At 42.1% G+C, this 24,659-nt stretch overlaps 3 protein-coding genes across 3 annotated transcripts; 1 reads left to right on the top strand and 2 right to left on the bottom strand.

Annotated features, from left to right (window-relative positions):
- Positions 1 to 82: 82 nt before the first annotated feature.
- Positions 83 to 5,426, bottom strand: fam78ba (family with sequence similarity 78 member Ba). Its single transcript, XM_084369217.1, has 3 exons — positions 4,205 to 5,426; positions 3,739 to 4,018; positions 83 to 2,381 (listed from the first exon to the last, which is right to left on the bottom strand). The coding sequence occupies exons 1-3, from the start codon at positions 4,540 to 4,542 to the stop codon at positions 2,139 to 2,141; spliced, it is 861 nt and encodes a 286-aa protein (XP_084225343.1). The 5' UTR covers positions 4,543 to 5,426; the 3' UTR covers positions 83 to 2,138.
- A 132-nt stretch (positions 5,427 to 5,558) lies between these two features.
- On the top strand, positions 5,559 to 11,074 carry cmpk (cytidylate kinase). Its single transcript, XM_084369223.1, has 6 exons — positions 5,559 to 5,792; positions 7,146 to 7,292; positions 8,398 to 8,550; positions 8,663 to 8,739; positions 9,043 to 9,139; positions 10,557 to 11,074. The coding sequence occupies exons 1-6, from the start codon at positions 5,649 to 5,651 to the stop codon at positions 10,596 to 10,598; spliced, it is 660 nt and encodes a 219-aa protein (XP_084225349.1). The 5' UTR covers positions 5,559 to 5,648; the 3' UTR covers positions 10,599 to 11,074.
- A 1,353-nt stretch (positions 11,075 to 12,427) lies between these two features.
- Positions 12,428 to 18,619, bottom strand: bcl6ab (BCL6A transcription repressor b). Its single transcript, XM_084369195.1, has 9 exons — positions 18,552 to 18,619; positions 16,298 to 16,469; positions 15,864 to 16,085; positions 14,979 to 15,770; positions 14,761 to 14,888; positions 14,499 to 14,666; positions 14,279 to 14,409; positions 14,041 to 14,178; positions 12,428 to 13,828 (listed from the first exon to the last, which is right to left on the bottom strand). Exons 1-9 carry the CDS (start codon positions 18,580 to 18,582, stop codon positions 13,685 to 13,687), a joined length of 1,926 nt encoding a protein of 641 aa, XP_084225321.1. The 5' UTR covers positions 18,583 to 18,619; the 3' UTR covers positions 12,428 to 13,684.
- Positions 18,620 to 24,659: the final 6,040 nt, after the last annotated feature.

The following is a 24,659-nucleotide window of genomic DNA, read 5'->3' as shown; positions in this document are numbered from 1 at the left end:
TGAATGAGCTGCTGTGCCGTGACATGTGTAGACACACTGAATTAATATAACCTATTTAAACCTCTTTGAGTATTTCACATGGTAGTGACAGCCATTTTTATTCAACAATGTCCCTGACAAATAAAAACAGCATTGAGGCAGATGAATAAAAACAACCCATTGTTCCTATTTTGGCAGTTTTTTTCAGACAGAAAATCTTTGCATAGTTGTGGAGCAAATGAGTATATTTGGGTGGAGATGGTGTGCGTGTGCGTGTGTGTGTGTGTGTGTGTGTGTGTGTGTGTGTGTGTGTGTGTGTGTGTGCGTGTGTGTGTGTGTGTGTGTGTGTGTGTGTGTGTCGTGAGGTGGACAGAAAGGGGAGAAAACAGGCGGGCAGATGGGAAGGTGAGGCGTGAACCTGGAGAGAAGCACAGATGGAGGATGAGTCATGTGACTTGTGCGTGGAGTGGCAGGCAGGGACTTGGACGGAGCCCAGTATGATCCACTGGACAGACCAGAGCCATGACATAGGAAGGTTTATCTGTGGTTATCTGCACAAACCTACTGCTGAATAATATACGTTAAAGGGGCACTATGTAATTTTGGAGAACAAGAATCTTTATATTTATAATATTAATGAGGTAATAACACAAAGTAAACTGAATGAAACATTTTTTTTTTCTCCATTACTGAATAAACAAGCTGTTCTCAGAGGAAATTAAGGTCCCCAGAACACTGTTTGAAGCTAGAAAGGTGGCAGGGTCCGCCACATATAAACGAAGTAAAACAGTATGAAATTGGGTTGTCCTTTAAGGTCAGTTTGTTTAAGCAGTTTATTCAGTCATGAAAACAGAGAGTTTGTTTATTTAGTCCCTTTAGGCATAAAAATCTGTCGATGAAGATCTTTCTCTTCTGATTAAAATGTCTTCCCCAGAACTACATACTGCACCTTTAATGATATGAAGAGAAACTGTGATACGACCTTGTACAAAAATGGCACTGAATCAAATAAATCCTTTTCAAAATGCAGTCTGGTTTAATTCCACACCGAGGAAGCTATTAAGAGTACATTTGAATTCCCTGATTGCAGTTAGATTGATGAAACTTGGTGATGCGACACGGCCTGATTAGTGCCACATCAAATCTACATTAGGTCTGAGTACAATTGGGCCCCGTTCCAACTGCAATATACATGGCCTCGACTGCTATCACCCTTTTGTTTTAAATTAGTTGTATGGCACTGTCCCAAGTCATTTAGACCGCACTTATTAAAAGCATAGCTGATGTTATTTATTTAATGCGGTAACAGGTCCAGCTCATCTCTCTGATAGTTCATCACCCGTCTGGATACAATATCAGCTGCACTACGAGTTGAAAATATGTTGGTGTATTAGCAAAAGTCAAGAGAAAACTACAGCAGGTTTGTTTTTCTTCCAGACTTTTATGCAAGGTGGGTGCTCTTAATACAATCTGATCGATGCATGAGTTAATCTTAAACTAAAAAGATCCATATAATACTTTGTCTCTTTTAAATCTTCTGAATACATCCTTTAACTCTGGTACTGAGTGTGCTGAAAAAGGCCTTTGTTGGCACTGACGAGGTTTAAGCAGCCCGCAGGGGTTTTTTGGCTGACTTTTCAATCAAAATGTCTTCAGGTATCAAGTTATACAAAACAAATGCTATTCTTAAACTTCTCCGGGACAGTTTTTTTGTGTCTCTCTCACTCTCTCATGCAATAAGATCTACATAAGGATGCAGGATGCAGGTCTCGTTGTGGTCTATCACCTCTGTGGTACATCTAAAAAAAAAAAAAAACAGCGTTCCTTCTTCGCTTAAAAGCAGGCAGAACTCTTAAATGCGGTCCAAAACTTGTCAGGGGGCCAAACGAGCCTTGATGCAAGCCGGGCCTTTTGCTCTAGTTCGATGTAGACTTCTATTCTGACACCGTACTGTGTCGGATCCAAGATGTAACATCCACTCTGGCTTGTTCGAAGAGTCCACTTAAATCTTTCAGGGATAATGAGCCACTGGCATCTTGAGCCCAGCGAAACCTTCAGTTTTCTCTTCTCTGACTGGCTTCACGACTTCATCACCTTCATCCCTCCTTTTCTGCAATAGGGAACAATTACATTTTAGTCTGTGCGACAGTTTGACGCTCTTATTTTGGCGGTATGACCACTAGTGGCGCCCCTCTCCGCGGCCTCCACATTAGCACTTGGGCGTCGTTGGCATTCGGCCTCCCCAGCGCGTTGGGAGGAATGGGCTCTTGGTAGTTGAGGATGTGCGGTTGCTCCTGGTAGGGACGACCCACCAACGAGGCCCGAGAGCCCAGCGGCATGTCTGGGTCCACGGCAATGTCCACCCGCATCCGCCACCGCACCGTCTGCAGCACGATACGCTCCTGGAAGGAGGAGGGCAGCATCATGTTAGAATGGTTGATACTGTCTATATGTGTGTGTCTGGTTCAGTCTATTTCAAGTTCATTCAAGTGTTTTGTTGAGTTGATTTTGCATTATGACCTCCACTGCTGATAGATGTGTAGTTAATGTGCAGCCTAATAAACAGTGTATCACTTTTTGACCCATGTCCATTAGTTGATTGGTTGGTTTATGAGCAGGATTACACAAAAACTACTGAACGGATTTCCACGAAACTTGGATGGAGGATGGGTCTCGGCCCAGAATAGACCCTGTTAACTTTTGGTTCAGATCTGGATAAACAATTTGATGTGGATCCTAGATCTGGTGAGCTTAAATTATGGTGGTTTAACATTTTGAGTGATACAAAGCTATGGAGATTTTTATTAGATTAGGCTTGATTGAATTAAAGGTGCAGTATGTAAGAAATAATAGTTTTGTCATGATGACGTCTATATATTGCCTTGCAGAGATATCTACTTAAGTTGGCATGCTAACCAGCAAGCCTCAGCTCATCCTGGTCCAAAGCTCCTGTGCTAGTGGTGTAAACACCAACACTTCCCCAGTGCTCTGAGCTACCAGTCGGGACTGCTAGCTGAAAAGCTAACGGCAGCTACAGTTAGCAGCAGTTTGCAGTCACTCTGGTGAGATGCTGCTCACTATTTTTTCTGAGGATGAGTTTGACGGGTGGCCAATTCTTACATATTGCACCTTTAAAGGGGACTGTTTGACCAGTCATTCTAGTTAAATATAGTTTTATCTTAAAGGTGCCGTGTGTACGATTTAGTGGCGTTATGCTGTGAGGTTGCAGATTACAAACAACTGAACATCCCTACGCTCTTCCAAGCGTGTAGGAGAGCTACGATGGCGGTACAGTAAAAACATTTTAATGCCACACGCTGGACCTTTAACAAATGTACAAGAAGGTTTGGCTAACACATCAACATTTAATGTCAGTTTTCTGTTCTTCTACCAACAATGAAGAAAACCAGCCTGACACCTCTCGCTGTAAGAGCCTAAAAAAGAATCAAACTCTTCCACAAACACAAGACTGCTGTGCTGACTCCTGATGGGTGATGCAGGGGCTTTATTCAGGGGGAAAGCGATGATGAGGTACTTTGTAACTTAACACCAGGAAGGAAAAGTGCAGGGGGAGATGATTACATCACAGTCAGTCTGTGTGTGTAATGCAGGAGCAGTTTCTAAAGATTCACAGTCGGCGTTGTTCATTTAAACTGGTCAAAACATTTCCCAGAAAAATAATAATGTGATTTATTAAGAGGTGAGTTTGATGCATGTGGGAACAAACTTGTCAGACCTCTCTCTCTGTTACTGCCCTACCTTAGTGACAGAGTTCATGGCCACCAGCCATGTGATGAAGCTCTGGTCCCTGGTGATGTGGGTCAGCATGGGCGTGTTGCTGTTGCTGATGGGCACGGCCCAGGTCACGCTGGGGTAGAAGTTGTCGTTCATGCTGACCGTCAGACGGGACGGTTTGGACGTGGGTCCGGTCAGGGTGACTGTTTCGGTGGTGTTGCCGTACCAGGGGTAGCTGACGCCATCTGAGTCGCTGATGGCCTTGACCCGACCCTCTCGCAGCTCTGGTAACTCCCAGCTGGACCTGCGGTAGTGGACAGAGGAGGAGAGTGAGAGACTTTTTTGGGCACTGGCAGGTGAGGGTGTCCTGAGTGTGTGTGAGAGAAGAGAGGTGTACACATCCAAACACAATATACAACCTAAACACACACACACTGAGCTCATCCAGTGGCAAAAAGTTCACATCTGATGGGGTCTGCTGTGCACTTACATGCCAATATCACCATAGGTGTTGTAGAACTCCATCTGGGTGCAAGCCTGGATCCAGCCCACCACCCAGGTTTCATTCCGGGGCACTGGTGGCATCACAACCCCGGCCGAGGCCCTGAAGTAAGGCGTCTTGTAACGGAGCACAATCGGTGAGTTCTCCTCAATGATGGTGGGACACTGGTCAATGGAGGCTGACACCTCATACACCACAATGTTCTCCCGTCTGATGCGGGGCTTGCATGCGATGCTCTGAATACAGCCCATAGTGCAGGCGGCGACAAGCAAAATGAGCAAAACCAGAGAAGAAGGGAGCAAATGATACCTGGCCAGTATGCACATCGGTCCCCTCTGGGTTCCACCCTTTCCTGAAGAGCAGATCTAATCTCTTACTTGCCAATCATCACTGATTGTTTGGGAAGGGGGGGGAAAGGAGAGGAAATAATGGGGAGGATCACAGTCAACATTGATCAAACCTAAAAGCATCCAGCATCATATGATGTGGAGGTGAGAGCGCAGTGGGGCCTGGGGGGGAAGTATCACAGATCTCCGCAGCCTCCTCCCCCCGGTCTGCCTGCTGACTGCCGCACTGCCCTTGGCGCTCGTCCCCAGAAACTGCAATCCGGCCTCCCCTGGGCTGCTGCTGCTTCTCCGCCGTGTGTCCGGAGGCTCCCCTGATCCTTGTCGAGTCCACACGTCCGGCCGCACGTCGGTGCCCCTTGATCCTGCTGCTCTGCTCCCGGCTCTGCGCTGTCATGTCAAGTGGCGACAGGGCAGCCAGGTGCGTCAGAGGAGGGGGGCTGGATGCCTTTTGTTTGCTTGGCTCTCCCGTATTAGCCCTACATTCGCGCGGCGCCCTCAAAAGACTAAAATCGGGCTCTTCATCACCTTGACCTACATGAAAAGAAGCTCCATCAAGCGAGCGAGAACGTGTCTTATAAAGGCGAGACAGCGCGGCTATGACAGGCTATTTTCATGTTTTCCTCGCAGTGTGCTTCCATTCTTGGGGATGCATGAATGGTGCATCATGAATGGAGGCAGCGAGGCAGCATAAACGTGCAGAAAGCGGTGACTACACTAAGCGGCTCGAGCGTCTCTCGGTTGGCCGTGCCGTCGCTACGTCTCCTCGAGCCGGTGAGCATCGCGGACCGCAGAGCATCCTTTCCCCAGCCGCGAGTCGCCTTGTTCGGTGTGGAGGTGCTGATGCTGGAGAGGCAGGGGAGGGGCGTCACCCGACCTCTGCATTGAAAAAAAATAACAAGTGCACGCGGGCGGGGCTTCAAGCTGCGTCACTCCGACGTGAAGCGCCATTGGTCAGCGGAGTCAACAGCGGAAGTGGTGTCGTTTGTCTCATCGGCCGATACTGACACGCATTCACCGGCTAGCTCGGCTTATTATTTTTTGTCCCCACCCCGCCGGATCCCGGGTGTAGCTGCCAGTCCTGGTTTATGATCGGCCGCTTGTTTGGTATCGCGTCTCAGAGGGTGCCGAGATTATTTCACCGCTTGTCGCTGATGATGAAGCCGCAGGTTGTGTTCGTGCTGGGCGGGCCTGGCGCCGGCAAAGGGACCCAGTGCTCCAAAATCGTGGAGGTACGATAGATGGCGAGAGAAAAGACAATGAAAAGTTCTGACATTGATGGTTAGAATGAGGCATGTCGTGATGAGAATAGTATTTAGTTAATTTTTGGATGGCTGTGCCTTTTTAATAGCGGGGTTTTCTATCTAGTAATGTCTAAATTACATCGACTTCCGGTTGTCCTCTAAAATGAACCTGTGTTAGCCTGCTAGCTAGTTAGCCACACAGGGTGTATAGTTTATGAGCTATAAGAAGCCTGTGCTAAAGTACCATTTTAATATCTTTATTTCTTCAGAGCTCTGAGTTAAAGCATTAAAAACAATGTATTGTATCCCACTGTTACATGTGTGGTCAAACGCCTGTGAGAATATGCTAACTTTTAGCTAGTAGCTTCACACAGAGAAGAGAGTCAGCAGGAGACAGCCTATTGACATTTGGTACGTGATGCAACCCTATCATTTGACTTATGCATGTAGTTAAGGTTATGTAATGGCCAGTGGAAGTCTGGAGTGCGCTTGGCCACTCCATAATCTTTAAATAAACAGAAACAGCTGGTGACGTGACATTTATTGACTGAGGAACATTAACAACACAACACAATACAATAAGGAAACCTATCTTCTCTAGTCTATTTTAAAGTTCCAGATAAGTAGTCTGCGACTGTCTGCAGAGGCTCATCTGCTGTGTTGTTATTAATAATAGAACATGAATCAAGTCCAGTCTGTGAGCCAGGAAGGGCTATAGAGCATGGTTGATGCCAAGCAGAGCGAAACAATCCAATGATAAAGATTTATTCTGCATTCACTTCTTCCCTTCGTCAGGCATGCGCCAGTCGAAGAAGCAGCAGGAGTTTGACGAAAAGTTATTTTGAACAGGCCACCCAAAGAGTTTGAAAAGCTAGAACTTCTCCCAAGGATGCTGCTTTGATGTATGTCTGAAAGTGAAACTCATGAAAGTTGATGGAGCTGCAGCTCTACTGGGGGCCAGTGTGGATTCTTTGATGTGTGCGTGTGTTAGACTGAGAGGGAGCCTCTATAAGAGAGACTTTATAACTACCTCTGTTCACGGATGTTACTGGGTGTTGGCTGTTGCGCTTCAAGTGTGGCGCGTTTGGTCTGAATGGCAGCTGTGCATAGAGGCTCCTTTCATTCAGTACACAAGCAAAGACCTCTCCCTGGCCTGTGAGTGAGGAAAAATCTCTCTCAGCCTGTCTCTAGAGGCTGTCTGCTCAAATGCAGCTTCAGTGTTGATATAAACTTTTTTTTTTTAACAAGACCAACTGTCCCTTTCGCTTCAAGTGCTTTTCTTTGTTACATAATTTCCATCACATGAGGTAAACACTAAAACTGTTTGTTTTTGTCTCTCAGGGCTTCAGCTACACTCATTTGTCAGCAGGGGACTTGCTGAGGGAAGAGCGCGCTAGAGAGGGATCAGAAGTCGGACAGCTCATTGACACCCACATCAAGGAGGGAAAAATTGTCCCTGTGGAGATCACCATCAAGTTACTCAGGACGGTATGCACCATATACAGGCTGTAAATCAGTTTGTTGTTTGTCCAGTAAGAAAAAAATCCAGATCAGTTAGTGAGGGGTTAACAGCTTCAATCAGCTGTTTGCAATTCATCAAATTCGACTTTTGTTAACGTATACAGGAAAAGGGTTCAACTTAAACTCTGATCACAAATTCATATCATTAGATTTTAATATGTTTTTTGACTGTTGGTCAGACATGATAAATAGAGTGAAGACATCACTTAAGGCTCTGGTAACTTGTGAATGGCATTCATCCTTATTTTTGGGTGTATACAATGAAAAAAATATATCAAAAATTAATAAAGGAGCATTGTGTAAGGTACGGCAAGAATTCTAGTTTAAAACATTCAAAAATGGACTTACATTATCAACAGAGTTTAAAGAAATGTGAAAGACGGCTACGTACTGTGTTTCAGAGATGTCTGCCAAAGTTAGCATGCTAACCAGCTAGCCCCGGCCCGTCCTGTCTCATAATAGCTCAGATAGCCAACGGTATTTCAGCTGGGAGATATATGCCAGCTGTTAGTGTAGTAACTAAACAAAATAAAATTAAAAAAAGGTCAATAAATTAAATACTTGTACTTCTATTTTCCTTATTAATCAGAAATATAGAACCTATGTTTTTGGGTGCTACCTTCAAATTCAGGACAGATTTTTAGAAATAACACCTTAAAAAAAACAGTTGCAACTTTATTTTTGTTTTTGACAAAATTATGTTTTATTATTACGGTGTATTAGGGCTTTTAAAGGTTTAAAAGAAAATTACAGAGCTGGGGAGGGAGTTGATATTCTGAGAAAAAAACTCATTTCCAAGTCAAGTCTGTTTTATTAATATAGTACCAATTCACAACCTCATTACACTTTCCAATTGGAGCAGGTCTAGTCCTTTACAAGATAAAACTTCTCTAGGATTCTAAAGTCACACATTTTCCAGAAATTGTGCCTATACAGAGCAAACTGAGCAGAATCTATGTGTTACTATCTAGTTCAGTTTGGAATCCGGTTCTGATTCATCATTTGAATAAACAGTGATTTCAGTGAATTCACATTCCGAGTAAAATATTTGCCGTTGTTTCTGTTTTGAAAGGCCATGGAAGACACCATGCAGAAAGACGAGAAGAAGTTCCGCTTCCTCATAGACGGTTTCCCTCGCAATGAGGACAACCTTCAGGGCTGGAACACTGTCATGGAGGGCCAAGCAGATGTCAAATTTGTGCTTTTCTTTGACTGCAGCAATGAGGTACGTCATGGAAACCACAAAGCGTGCTGTTTTATGATACACAGAGAACTGAGCAGATATCCTGCGAGACATTTTACATTGAGCATGAGTTCTTTGTCTTTTTTGTCCACAGGTTTGCATCCAAAGATGTCTAGAAAGGGGAAAGAGCAGTGGACGCACAGATGACAACAGAGAGAGTTTGGAGAAAAGGTTCAGTCCTTCAGCACAAACAAAAAACTTTGGACTTTGACAGTGTTGAAACCAAGATTGTAGAATGTACTGTAATTAGTGTTGTTTCTGCATGTTGCTTTTTTACCATTCATTGATTTCAGATACTGATTTCTGTCCTTTCGTAACAAAGTACAACAAGCACATCTGATCAGTATAGATCTGTCTGACCCATTTAACTGACTGGTGGATACCTGCATGTGTGATTTTGACCTAATTTGTGTCTCCTCTGAGTCCCTTGTGTCATCTGACCCCAATAACCAGGCATGTTTTCCTTTGATGCAGAATCCAAACCTACCTGCAGTCTACACGACCAATCGTTGATCAGTACGCGAAACTTGGCAAGGTGCGCACTGTAGATGCCTCTCGTTGTGTGGATGAGGTGAGTAACATCTATTGGCACCACCCACGTAGGGTCTTTCCATCTGCACCGTTGGCCGCACTGAATCAAACCATGCCGTGGTTGTTTGCACTTCCATTACCAGTTTGAGCAAGCCAAGTTATACCGAGTCGCACCGAGATGGACCGTCCATCGAGTCTCATGAAATAGCGCCTGACACCACAAAGCAAGTTATGGTGGCTTTAGATGGGCTCTTTCAACACTTCTACATCAGTTTCATCACCCCCTCTCCTTTTTTGTGCAATAGTAACTGGCACTGATGAGAACACTGCTTTCAAATGTCATGCTGTCGGGACAAGCCTGTCATCAGTTAACGACAGCTACACCAACACGTGTGCTCTTAAGGGGACATGTGAGGGTTTTCCCACCACTGCCCACAGTCTAATAATTGTTTTTTTGTTCTGTTCTAGTGATAAGTGTGGGAATTGAATGAACTGCAGCTTAAGGCACTTCAACATTGACTTGAACACTGGTGTGTGGGGGATTTTTAGACAACATAGTAAACAACAAAAAAACATGGGAAGGCAAAGCTTCTCCAGATGTTGTTCTGTTGAAGCCAAAGGGGAAATGCCTTAAGATGAAGTTCATCTGATGGCCACTAGATGTGCTTTAAAAACAACAGGAAAACATGTCTTTGGATTTTGTAAGTCCACCAAGTGACCGATATGAAAGGACGCAGTATCATTTCCATAATCATTCCTTCAGAAACATGGTGACGTTACAGACTTGAAGTCTAAGATGTTGCACCCACTCGATCCGGCAACAGCTGGCTGACAGTCCAAACTGTTGTTTGCTACAAGTTGTTAGGTGTTATTTTGTGGTTTTGGCCCTCGCTCCTTTCAATTTCTACATAATGTTGCTTTAACCTTCCATAATTAGTCGGTCACGGTACTTCAGATCAGAGCTGAAGAGAATAAGTGTTTAGTAAATCAACAGAAAATAGTTACAGATGCCGACCATCACTGGTTCTGTCTTGTGTCATGGAAAACTCTGTATATTTGTGTTTTTTTGACTGTTTGCCAAACATAAGAATCATTCAGTCGATGTCACCTTGAGCTTTAGGAAATTGTGGTAGACATTTTTACATTTTTTTACTTTTTCTGAGATTTTATGAACGTAACGATTACTCAATTAAAAGAAATAATCCGTACTTGTTGCCCTGCCTCAGACAATATCCCTCATTTGATGTAAAACCTTACTGGTGTTTTTGGCCTGTTGGACTCCACTATAAACGTGTTTGTGACAGTGTCTCTTCATCTCCAAAACTCTGCAATGAAGTTAATAAGTAAAATGTTCCCATAACTGATGAGAATGGTGCCCAAATTGTCAAGTTTGACATACACTCTTTGTTTATGTCAAGTCAGAGTAAACTTTCCTGTATTCTACATTTCTGTTCCAGGTGTTTGCTGATGTGAAGGCCATCCTAGACAAAGAGGGTTGAGCTTCCCCAACTGCCAACGACATTCACTTACTTTTATAGTAGTTTTCTTTTTATCAACTGCAATTACACTATAAGTTTATATGTCAATTCATATGACTTTTTACTTTTGTTTACTCCTTTTTTTTGTTTTCCATCTTTTTTGTAAATGCTGCACTGTTTGTTTGTGAGTGTGTGTACAATATGTATTGTTACAACTGAGAAGTAGAGGTGCCTAGCAGCTACTTTCATCATAGTTTGAGGCCTTTGCATAGGAACAAAACAGATCATTAGCTTAGAGGGGCACTCGCTTGTCAATCATAGACACTTCTAGTACTGGAAATCGCCACAAAAAATGGTATACTGTATATCACTAATGTCTTCAGAATATCATGTCACTGGAAGCAGCCGTAATGCTTCAGACCAAATAGTTGTTGAACCTGATGATGACATACTTGACAAAACGGCCAATAGCCTCTGAATAAAATGCATAAAACATGTGTCTCGTGCTTAATCCACAGCACTTCAAGGGCATGGTTAGTTGCATCTGTGCCATGTACTGTAACAGGGTAGATGATTCAGTGATAGACGGCCCATTCTTTGATAAATACTTCAATCTGTACCGGAAAACCTCAATGTGCTTCATCACAGCTATGAGATTTGGGCATAGTCAATGAGAAAACTTGAAGAAAAAAATGAACATGTTCTTAAATCTGTACTGTATCTGCTTGAAGGAGGGAGGGGGGGGGCAAGACTGACAAGTAAAAATTTGTTTTCCCTTTGTTTTTCTCAATTAATGAAGAGGGGGTACCTATTTGTACATTTTGTCCTTTATTTTTGTACATATTTAACTATCAGTATAGTGCTGTGGTCCATCAATTTGTTATTAGTTATTAAGTTATTAACTACTACACTAGCTTTTACAGACCGTATGCACTTTTTCCAGCTTTCATCTGAATCAGCCAGTAGGGGGTGCCTGACATCAGTAATTTGAACAGGTGTACCTGAGTATTTGATTGTCTTTTATTTTTATCATTCACTTTCAATAAGATATTATATGACAAACTTGAATCGATCATTCATCATTAAATGAGTGCCAAAATCAATGTTTTGACTTTATAGTAAATATTTGCTAAAATACATACTGCGTACATAATGCATTTGTATTTTTTTCTTATATTTCTACATGTCAGCTTATTTAGACAGCCTCCTGCTTATTTCAGCATTCATTTATATATGTAAAGCTTCATATTTTTGTTTGTATTATTGATGAACAGGTCATTTCTTGTCCTCTGTAAAATCAATTCATTTAAAGCAACACTGCAACTATTTCCAGAAAGATAGTTGATTATTGAGTCTCTCGCCATGTTTCATCTGGATTGCAGGGGGCTAGACCTGAGCCAAGCTAACATCAACCACTCCACTGTCCACCTCACCACTGTCCGGACCAGATTGTCAAATACCAATTAAAATCAAATACCGTATCAGGTCTTTGGCATCTGACCCCAACCATTAACCCAAAGTGTTGGTGTTTGACGATCTGGGAATGAGATTCAACTATTAGACTATTTTTCTCTGGAATAACATTAAAAGTCACATAGTGTCGTTTCAAGCTACTTCATACATATCGAGGTTAATTGATTGGATAACTAAAATCTAAAAGTGTGCACTTCTCCAAATGCTCCACTTGAGTCAGTTTCAATCTGTGTCTGAGAATTAATGATGGCCCATAGGTGTGAACACCAGAGATTTGTATAATAATACAACAAAATTCAGTAAAATACTTAAGTTTCAATTAAGTATTTGCTCAAACCAGCTTATTTGAAAATAATGAAGACGACTGATGCAACACGTGCTACGTAATGTACATTTTATTTTCATGTCATATATATATTTCATATATATATCTGCAGTTACAAAGACATTGGCTTACATTTTACTAATATTCCTGAGCATTTTTTTTTTTAGCTTGAGGCCTGGTGTATCTGCATTTTAAGAGCTACACACAACAGATTATTTCCAAAATTTCCAGTACCTGACATGCATACACATGACAACAGGGCAACGTACCAAATGTGAAATGCATCAAAAAGAAAAGAAGTTATTAACTACCGGGGCTTTCATATAGTCAAACTTCTGACGTGTTAGTAGTCTGAGAAAGTAGCCAATAGAAATGTGTGAATGTAAGGCACTATGAATGTACTGGTTCATATGAGTGCACTATGATGCATATGGTTAGATAAAATACCATCAAACTTTAATGATCCCGCTTGGGAAAATGGATCATTGCAGCACCCAAAGTGTGATACAATACAGCAAAGAACAGTTAGAACATAAATAAGAATATAGCAAGTGCTGGGGTGCACGGGATCTAACGAACAACTTCAACATGTTAAGAACATTTTAAGTAGAAATATTTGAATGAAAAATATGAAAATATATGAATTACAGCATTGTAAGTATGTGCAAAATACCAACAGAGGCTAGAAAAGAAAAGAAAATAAGAACACAGCAATTTTTTAAGAGTGTCAATCTGTACATATTACAATACGTACCTCAAGCTATGATATGGCAAAATAACAAGCCCTTGTGTTATTGACAGTCAGTGACGCTCACTGGACATAAAAAACAAAACTTTAACGTAAATATATTCGTACTCTGCCAGCAGATGGCAATCTGAAAATATATATTATCTTATTTACAAACACAATCTAAACAAAAATAACTGCATAAACTGTGACCACGCTACCAGGTAAATTCATACCAGCATCTAAAGCAAAACTGTAACAGCAATTCTCAATCCAAATGAGAAAGAGGACTGTCCTTCAACGCTGACATTCTGTTCAGTATTTTTGCTAAATAGAGAAATACCAGCTCAAATTCACATTCAAAATGTACATTCTGTTGTTAGACATTCACAACAAAAGCATTAACTTCTACAATCTTTGCAATACCAAAGAGCTTACATAAGGTAATGTGCATCATATATAAATGCATAAAGGGCATATATGTAATATTTCTGTCTGTGAAAAATAAAACTCTTTTGACAACATGGCAGCCGATACAAAATGAAAACACAAAAGATGACGCGGGGCAGGACGGCGGCGGCCTCAGCAGGAGCTGACCAGGCCGGCGATGATGTTGCTGGGAGTCCTGCGATACTGAGCCTTGGTGTTGGTGACGGCGCCGTGCTTCTGTCGCAGGTGAAGCCGCAGCTGACTCTTGTGTCTGAAGTGGAGGTCGCATTTTTCACACTGAGGAAAAGAAAAGCATCGTTTAGAATCACTTTTTCAAACGGACTGTTAGAATCTCCCAACCCCCACAGCTATACTTCATAGCTCTCAAGGATTACCACTCAGGATTTATAACTATTGATAGGCACATGGATCACGGGGGAGAGAGGATTACTCTCCTTTTAGCCAACACACACAGTGGATAAGGAGGATGGGTGGGGGGAGAAGCTTACATGATAAGGCTTCTCTCCGGTATGAATGCGCATGTGGCTCTTGAGCGTCTGAAGGTGGCGGAAGTGCGTTCCACAGATCTCACAAGGGTACGGCTTCTCTCCTGTGTGAATTAACACGTGGGCGCGAAGATGGGCCACCTGGAGGCAAGCGACAACATGAATTAAAAACTTACACCTGAGCAATTGTTCGACACCTGCGAAAGCTTTCCCGAAGATGCGGCTAATTTTCTTTTCTCACCTGGACAAATCTGGAGCCACACGTCTCACACTTGTATGGCTTCTCTCCAGAGTGGATGCGGGTGTGCGTCTTGAGGTTGGCTGGTCGGTTGAACTGGGCGCCACAGATGTTGCAGTGGTACGGCTTCGCACCTGGAAGTTAAGATCAGCAGGTGGTGCAATGAAGGAAAGAGTCACATCCATTTAGTCAAGTTGATGGTACTTATAGGAATGATTCTTACCAGTGTGAACGGTCTTGTGGCTGGCAAGGTTGCCCTTGTAGCGGAAGGCGGCCTGGCAGCAGTCACACTTGTATGGCTTGTCACTGTGGACCTGGACCATGTGGTCTTTCAGGGAATCTTCCTCTATAAACTTGGAGTCACACCCGTTGCAGAAGTAGGTGTTGTTTTCTGTTGAAAGAAGCGATAAAATCAGTTTTACACTTCAGAGGTTTTGTTTTAAATAATCCTGCCAAATCATTGTGACTTGAGTGAGTCCACTTACCACAGCTGGAGGAGGAGTACTCTGAGTGTAGTTTGGTGGTGTCGTCTCTGCTGTATGAGTCTGGAGAAAGGTGACCCATTTCCATGCACTGAGGGCTGTCGCAGCCACAGGAGGAGCATCTGCTGTGGCTGCACATAGAAAGACGACCACAGAGTTAATTAAGTTCTCCTCTTTAAGAGATTTATATAAGCTGTCGTCACAGTGAGCTGGACTTTTACCTGATGCTGCTACAGGTGCTGCTGCTGCAGCTGTCCACACTCTGAGGCATAAGCATTTCATCTGTGTGGTCACTGGCTCCCTCTTCTGCCTGGACCTCACCGTGTCCACCTGCTGCACCACCCCTGCAGGGGCTCGTCGTTGGGGACATGGCCGGACCTTCATCACCGCCTCCCTGAGTCGCTTGGTTCAGAACGATCAGCTTGTACTTCTTCCAGTTGCGTGCTGCGGAATAGTCTGAGGGCTGTTTGAGACTCAGCGTGGCGTTCTTGCTGCTGTTGGACTCGGTGGGCGAGTTGGGCTGGCAGTCAGATCTAAGGGGGCTTTGAGGGCTACAAATCACACCTTTGATAAAACCTGGAGATAATCTTAGGCAGCTGGTCTGTGGATGCTGAATACTGTCTTCCTCCATGGGAGTGCCAGGCCTTTGAAGGCTCCCATGAGCTCCTGCTGGTCGGGTGGTAGTGGTGGGGAAACTGGGGTTGCATGGCACTGGGTGGGAGATGATGGTAGTGGACTCATTGTGAGCCATGTTGGTGCTGGGTTCCTGCGAGCATCGCTTCTTATGGGAGCCTTCCTGCTTCCCAGCAGGGACGTGGTGGTCCCCATAGACATGATAGGAGCCAGAAGTGTTGATCCCCCTGAAAACATTGGGCATGTAGAGGGAGGATGAGGCTGTTGTGTGGTTGCTCTGAAAGTCTGACTCTTTCTCATTGCCAAGCCTTGAAGGGGGGATCTCCTTAGCCAGGTGTAGTGAGTTGATCTGTAGCTCTTCAGTATTCACAGACAGATGCCTGCAGGAACATAATCATAAACAAGTTATTGCCTCAGATCGCCTCCATTTTAACCAAGACATGACAGTGGTCAAATTTTCTCCGTTACCTTACCTGGACTTGATGAACCTGTGGCAGGTGTCGGCCACATGTTCCATCTGGAGGTAGATGGCTGTGTTCATGGTGACCAGGACCAGACTGTCCTTGAGGTCCAGACAGGACGTGTACATAAAGTCCAGCAGGATGGAGAAACCCTTGGGGTCCACTTTGGGGTCCAAGCTGATGGCACTAAGGTTTGCGTTCTCGGGGTCCATGAACACAGAATAAAAGAAGCCACTGGAAGAGAACAGATGAGAGTCATTAACTGCTGACAATTAATTTATTTGGGATGAGATATGAAAATTAGATGGTGCGGCTGAGTCAGGGGCAGTAATTCACTGATGTAAAAAATATTAAATATGGTCCCAGAAATAGCGTCTCTTCATTAGGTGCAGTGAATAAATAAGAAAGTCCAAAGGTACTGTGTCAGATATTATGAAGGTGCGTACCTGCAGGCCACCAGGATGGCCTTGTGAGCGTGAAACTGCTGTCCATCCACCTGTATGGTGACGTCAGTCAGGATGTTCCTGCTGCGGAGGCGGTTGAAGTTGAGCAGGACGTCACCTGCATGGCGTGTGAATTGAATGCAGCCATCGGCAGTCGTGGCCATGCTGTCGAAATCTGAGCAAGGGCAGAAATAATACATTTGAGAAAATTGGTTCATTATTAGTCACTCAAAAAGAGGCACACAAGAGTTATGCATTAGAGCTGCCACGATTGATTCATAGATTGATCAATCAATTAGCCTCAATTAGTTATCAACTCTTAAATTAATTGTCAGTAATTTTTTTGTCAGTAATTTTTTAAGAAAAATAGTCAAAATTGTCTGATCGATCCACTGTTGCGGACAAACTACACATTTGAGGATGTCATCTTGGGCTTTGGGAAACACTGATCGTCATTTTTCATAATGTTATAGACCAATCAACTAATCGATTAATTGAAAAAAAGAATCGACAGATTAATACAAAATAATCTCTAGTCGCAGCCATGGTACACATACTGCAGGCTGGGTAAAAAATAACATTATGGGATATTACTGGCACCAGTATCTGCTCAAATAAACCATATTTTCAGAAAAATAAATTAAGCCTGAGTTACATTGCTTTACTACTAAATAATAACACGTTTAATGCAACAACAATGCAGGTAAACGTTATGTTGAAGCATAGATGGGATAGGTCAAGTAAAATCACACTACAGACCACAAATACCTAAACTCTAATAAAACATAATTAGTAAATGATACATAAATCAACACTGATTATACAAGGTAATGAGCAGTCTTATTACATTACATGCCCTCCGGCTCACACTCTTTCTATGAGCTAGTACAAGCCACCTGCCTTCAGGGTTTATAATCAAAACAAGCTCTGCAGCCAACAAGTGTCTTGACTGTGTTTTATCGAGAGGCGGCGTCATTGCAAAGAGAAAAGTAAAAGGTAGGCTCACTAAATCTTCCCGATCCATGCCTCACTTCTTACTGGGCCGCAATCACGGTGTTATAACATAGGATATGATCGATACTCTGGCATTATTATCGAAAACAGTGAATTTTCTTAACAGCCGATCGACCTCCACATGACTTAGAATAAAGTTGGTCATCATTTTGAGGGCGAGAACAAATCCTAAGCCGAGACAATAAACGTATACGCAAACACGATGACATGTAGCCGCCCTCTGAAGTTAAAATCAGAGTATTATGTGTGTGATTCGTGTCCTCGTCTCTTGCAGTTTGTTCCCAGCGTGTGAAGCGAGCAGGCTGAAGTGCTGGCAGCCTGCAGGTTGTAAACGTGTTTGACGTTGAGCACATTCCGTCCTCGCTGCTCAGATTAGGTTGCCAGTACACAGAGAGGTTTCCTGTTCCCCGACATAAGTAGAACTCATCTCATTTAGCCCATTAACATGTTCTCCCCTCCTGCTAAACTAATCTCTCGACTTATTTCCAGACCGTAAAAAAAAAAATAATAATAATATTAGACCCAAGTGAGATATCATGATTTCGAAGGATGCGATTTCAAGGAGTGGTTAGCAGTGACTGCGAGCCACGCCGAGCAAGCCAGCACAAGTCCGTTCAAGTTTAGATAAAGTGTTAATTTGTCATGTCTGGGGACCGTCCTGTGGCTTATTTACGTTTACGAAGTGCTCGCTCTTATAACAACTAATGGCGGGAAGGCTTCGGCGCTGCGTTGGAGACGTTTAGCGGAGTGAAAATATTTTTGTTTGTCGACAGCAGAAATGTGCGCAGAGAAGAAAACAAGATGTGACCGATCCTGTTGCGCCACTTTTGCACGAGCCTCTAACTTCTAGGCAGGTGGTTTATCAAATTCATCATCAACAACAACAACAACATGAAGTGAAACAAAACGTCTGTAGCTAAACATGCCTGCTGCCACGGGTAAAGGTTAAAAAAAGCTCTAACGGCAGCCATAAAAGCCTACTTAAACCACCAAGTGGTGACATGACATCCACGCACAGCCTTAAAAGTCACACTTCCGTTTTAAAACACAGTCAAAGACCGTGCAGCTGTCAAAGTCAACCCTCATACTTCACAAATATCTTAGTTCACTTTTAGCTAAAAGAAAAGCATGAAAACATTCAAACAATCCAGCCCCGGAGAAGCCGAGGCAGCCACACGAGCATCTGCTACTTCACTACACATCTGACCTAATGCTGAGAAAATAGGAAGGGAAAAAAAGTCACCTTGTAAAAGTTTCCTCGAAACTCTGTGCATCACCAGTTCTGAGAATCCAGTTCTAAGAAACACAGCAGCTCAATTCTCGGAATTTCAACACAGGGCCGTACCATTATCTGCGGGGCGGGGGAGCTGCTCAGCGCCGTCTGCGTCATTTCAGCCACGTACGTACGGTAAACATTCGCCAGCTCGATTAAAACTGTTCTTACACGTGCCAGCGAGATTGTTGTGGGATATGTCTAGGTTTTTAATTCAGTTAATTATCAGTTAATTAGCTCGTCTCGTTCGGAGTTGCTCTCCCCGTGTAGTGGATCGGCCCAAGTGCAAGGTCAGCTGACCGAGTTATAAATACCGTGGGGAATATGAGAGCATGTTGTCGCTGTAAACCTGCCTGAGATGCCCCCGAGGAGTGAAGAAGAGTCACTTACTTTTTATCCTAATACACACTTGAATATTACACCCCCCTCTTTAAGTTTAATTTTACATTTGCCCACCACATGTGTCAGTCATATGTTTGTTTTCACATCAAATCTGCATTTTAGCAGCAAATTAAAGCTGCAATGCTAATTAAACTGTGACATTTGTGCTTCATCTTCGTAAATTAATTCAAGACACTTTTGACACAGTTGTGTCAGTGTATTTATGTGAATACTGAAGTTCTGTGGTTTCCTTAAGCTCATTTTAGTTTCTTTCGTTTACTGTGAATATCTGAATATTGTGACAAAATTGATCTCACATATGAGAGAAAGGGTGTGTGGCCTTTCTTAATGCCATAACTGCAACAAACCCCTATTTTGAATGCCACAAGTAGACTACAGAAAGTGTGCGTAAAGTCCTCAACTCTCCAAAAGGCTCAGTTGCATTCATCTGTGTTCCCACCACTTCCTGTCTGTGCCTCTGCAGCTGTATATTAATCTGAGTGACACAAAACCCTGAGTACTTACCAATAAATGAGTCAACAAATCAGGAACTAACTGCTCTTAAATGAAAAACTGAGAAATTCCCAAGCAACCCTGAATCAAGAACTGCTGCATGTTGTTAATTATATACAATTATATTATATAATGATATATAATAACTTAAATATAAGTTATTATATTATATAATAATATAATTAAGAACAGGCTGCTTTAGTTTACTATGTTAAAGAACCAGTGAATAATAACATGTTCCTGCTTATCTTACCCCAAAACGTATTTATATCTTGGCAGGCGTTTTCTTTAACTTTGTGCTCGTGATCACAAATTTTCTTTGTGTTCAATTCTGGCACACTATACGAGCACAGACATCATGATCATTTCCCCCTATTTCCCTTCAAGATTTAGACGAATCTAATGTTGAGAAGCAACATGAGCTTTCTATGTTTTTTTAAGCTTGTTTATGAATATATAGGATTACCATCTGTTGGCATTACCTTTCACTCTCACCAGTGAGCTGCAGCAAGGCTTCACTAAACAAACATCAAGGCAGGTTAGACCAGTGGGAGATTAAAAAAAAAAACAGAACTACAGTGATTGAGATCTGGAGATTTTAAAGGTGCAATATGTAGGAATTTTAGTTTGAAACATTCAAAAATGTACCAAAATAATCAACAGTGTGAATAAATAAATTACAGTGTTGACGATATGTCAAAGGCATCTATGTATCATGTTGTGGAGATATCTACTGAAGCTAGTATGCTAACAAGCCAGTCCAGGCCTGTTCTACCACTTTGTAGAGGATAGTTTGATAGCATAGTTCAGCCCTCTAGAGATTGATGCTGACTCTCTCCTGCATTACACCTCATTCGTCCCCACCTGAACCCGCCACGTCACTGGTGTCAGAAGCCTAGTTGGCACCACTGTTAATCACCTCTGTATTGCACTTGTGGTCAAACCCTCCTCCTGGAGGTCCAAAGCTACTATTCTAGTGGTGTAAACAACACCAACACTTTCCCAGCGCTCTGAGCTCCCAGTCCGGACAGATTCAGCTAATAGGATCCCAGCTGCACGGCTAACTGGACTGACTAGCTAACAGTAGCTACATCAGTGAGCAGTTACTTTGTTGACATGCTGCCACCATTTTGTTGAGACAGGAGGAAGAAGAATTCTTACATACTGCACCTTTAATTGAGACTTTACTGAACATGTTTGTCATTAATAAAAATATTAAGACTTGTAGACGGTGGACTTGATCTGTGTTTATTTTGTATACATATAGTCAATATTACATTATGCCCATTATCAACAGCGATCTTGTGCATGCATATGTTCAGCTGCTCGTATTGGTACTGTGTCTTTATTTTTAAACAATTTTAAACTAGCTTCCATTAAACACAAATTATATTCAATTGTTAGCAGAAGTAATCGAATAGACTGACAATAACACCCTTCCTTCCACCCACGCATAAAAACTGTGCAAAAAAAAGCATTTAGGAGAGAAACAACAAAGTTTCCTGTCATTATTATGTGTTGCAGGAAAGATCAACTCTCAGACTGAATCTTTCTCCATGAAATAAATGTGCAGAGCAGTTCAACAGGTCTAAATTACAGCTGTTCAGGTGGCTATGGCAACAAAGAGGTCTATTTCTAGTTAATGTTTTCACTCAGATGTTTTTCCCCTGCGGTTATCTTTAGTGGCCCAGGTTCCTGTGGGTTGTTCACATCCTTTTGAAAGCAGCGATATTTTCTTGTCTGAATGAGAAGAGACAAAACTTGTTCAGTCAGTATGACAGCCCTGGCAGAAAATAAAAATCTGATTTCCTGGTTTAGTTGTTTATTTGCAGGCATAGATTTGATCAGTCAGCCCTTTTCCTCGCTTATATCAGTGCAGCATCTTTAACGTCACATTACGGGTTTTGCTGCAGTGCAATAACAGATAAGCCAGAGCAGATCTGGAACACACAAACTGCTGCGTTTGGTCGATATCACACATTTAAGAGTCTAATCAACTTAATCACACAAACATGGTGCTTCTGGTTGGTTCTGCAGATTAACTGTCTGACAGTCTACTTTGTTTTCCATGCAGGGGCTTGATTTTGCTGCACTACAAAATAAGACATCACCTCACTCTGCTTAAAGCAGTAAAATATATCTCTGGATTAAAGATACAGTTCAAACCATTATCAAAATACAAATTTTTCTTCTTGCCTGTAGTGCTATTTTATCTATCTAGATTTTTGTGGTGTGAGTTGCAGCATTTTGGAGATATCGGCCATAGAAAGGTCTGCCTTTTCTTGAATATAATGCAGCTAGATGGACCTACAGTATATTCTGTCGACCTAACTACAACCACTAACTGTATCATCAAGAAGAAGGAAGCGTGCATTTACTCATGGACAACAGGCTTGTGCTTGTGAAAGCACAGGATGTAAACATTAATGGCGTCCTCCTCTGCTGAGCTGTAATGTTAGCTAGCTTAGTTAGCGTGCCTCCGGTCCATGAGAAGATGCATGCTTCCGTCTGCACGGTTGTTGGCAGATGTAGTTTGGTACAAAGAAAATAGTTCCACCATGAAACACAACAAGGTCTGTGGATTATGTTGAGTAACTGGGTTATGGTTTCTGGAAAGAGATGCTGCTGTTGAGTTTTTCAAATGTATATTTTGGCACTTTGAGCACCACAAGCCAAGTGTCATCTAGCTCCAGCATACTCAAAAGAAAGCAGACAACTCATCAGTCAATATCTCCTAAATTTGACAAGTCACACCCAAGTAATCTAAATGGATAAACAGCGCTACAGGTAATAGGTAAAACATGTATTTTTGATTTGTAGGTGAACTGTCTCTTGCACTTCCACAATGGCGCTGGGCTTTCAAGAGACAGCTTTAAAAAGAGTGGTCACAATCAAAGCAGAGCGATATCAAGACTTTTAATCTCAAGCATATTCTGAAAATACAGAATCCTACATTTCCTATGATGCAACTTGATAGCATCTGTCCTACACGCCAGGTAAATTCTCACTCCTTTCAAAGTCCACTCATGTAGTCTCCAAAGTAGCCCTGATGACATCACTCTGACATAATGAGGATTATTTTCAAAAACTTTAGAAAGCTGAAAACCATAGAAGATATTGATACTTACTGGTAGCACTGACCATTATGAAAACATCGATATCAGTCAGAAATGGTGGACTTCCTTTTTAAAAAGAGTTTTAGAAACAACAAGCATTTTAGTTTCTGATTATGTGTGCCTGACTCCGATACATCAAACCGTCCCCCTTGTTGATTTTCATCAGGGCTCATGTGAAGAATGAAAAACAACACTGCCTGGGATTTTGCCAGCCAATGCTGGAACAAATTTCTTGCTGTTCCTCTCCCCCTCTCCCCAGCCTCTCGTGAACTCTGCTGACCCGGGGACCTAGACGCAGACGGATATCAATGTGCCTGTCCCAAAACATGACCCAGGCACATGGTTGCCTGACAGGGATCAAAGGTCACATCAGTAAAACATGAGTCCAAAACTAGCTCAGTCTTCACCGACACGTAGCCTTAGGGGGAGAGAGGGGATCAGTCATGTCGGTTCAACCAGAAATATGCACTTGAATTTGTGGAGCAGCAAAAAAATCGTACAAGATGTTGAAAGTGTTGTTTTACATGCAATAAAACTGAAACAGAAAGGCAACACAACAAATAACACAAAGCTTGTTTATGATAAAAACGAATGAAAAATCAACATGTATGGAAATACCCAAAGCTTTTATTTTAAGCACAAAGTTCAGAGTCATTTCTCAGCAGCTGTTCATGAAGTATACACTGCACACGACACGTGAAACACTGAATATGGAAAGTGCATATGAGCTAAACATAGTGAACTTTGAACTACTTTCATGCAGTCTGTGTGCAGCGTACAGAGCAGTATATATTTAAACTGCAGGTGGTATGCAGTCTTTGTGTAATAATTGTTGAACTTAAGGTGACCTGATGCAGAGAATACTCTGTGGTGTCAAACTGCCAATAAAGTGTTGTGCCGCACAGATAAGGCTGGGTCAGCAAGAGTAGCTTGAAGTATGCGTTGTTGTCTGACTATAAATTGTTTGTGCTCTCAGATCTTAAACTGGACTATTGAAAACATTGGCTTTAAGAAACTGGAACTAGCATTTTAACTAAGATCTAACAGATAAGACACTGTAAAACTGGCTTAAACTTACAACACTAAGTCAAACATGTTTTAAGATGGACTTTTGTCAAGTGTCTGTCAATATTTTCAGAGCATATTTTTTTATCTGTATATCTTCTAATGTGGCGTTTAGGGTTAGAGAAGTTTCATATCAGAGTAAAGAAAAGTAAAGTTTGCTCCTTTGACATCAAACAGGAACCCTGCTCTTCATTACTTTCATATCTGTGGTTTCCACAGACGGGCTCAGTACCAGAGAAGAGGACGTGCTTCTGCTAAGTTTCATATTAACCTGTTGAGTTTCCTGTCAGCACTTGTGATATGAATCTTAGAAAAATCCTGTGTTTTGTATTACTATTTTGTATCGGTATGTTTTGGAGTTTGTTTGTTTGTTTTTTTGTTGTTGTTGCTGCAGGTGCACAGAGAATTTTAGTATTGGAAGGAATTCAGAGCACTGCAGTCACATCATGGTTCACATTGAGCACAAAATCATAACAGCAATTAAAGGGGCACTATGTAGATATGGAGAATACATTAAATAATTGTAATATTTACATTATTATTGAAGTAATAATACAAACTTAGAAATAGAGATTTTGTTTTCCATAACTGAATAAACAAGCTGTTCTCAGAGGAAAATAAGGTCCCAGAACACTGTTTGAAGCTAGAAAGGTGGCAGGATCAGTATGAAACTGTGTTGTCCTTTAAGGTCAGTTTGTTTAATCAGTTTACTCAGTCATGAAAACAAAGAGAGTTTGTTTATTTAGTTTGTCTTAGGCATAAAAGATCAATCAATGAAGATCTTTCTCTTCTGGTTAAAGTTTCTTCCTCAAAACTCCACAGTGCTCCTTTAATAAACTGGAGCAAAAGTTAGTGAAAAATGTTACGGACAAATTCAGAAGACAGTTACACGTCATTGAACACTCATTTAGATTCAACATTTCCACTGTGCAGTGATTTCCTGAGAGGGTCTGCTGAAGCAAAAAACGGGCCAGTTTGTAATGTTCTCCAACACCGACCAAAG

The sequence above is a fragment of the Pagrus pagrus genome (assembly GCF_965226575.1).
Source record: "Pagrus pagrus genome assembly, chromosome: 12".
NCBI lineage: Eukaryota > Metazoa > Chordata > Actinopteri > Spariformes > Sparidae > Pagrus > Pagrus pagrus.
This window is presented reverse-complemented; position numbering and strand designations above follow the sequence as displayed.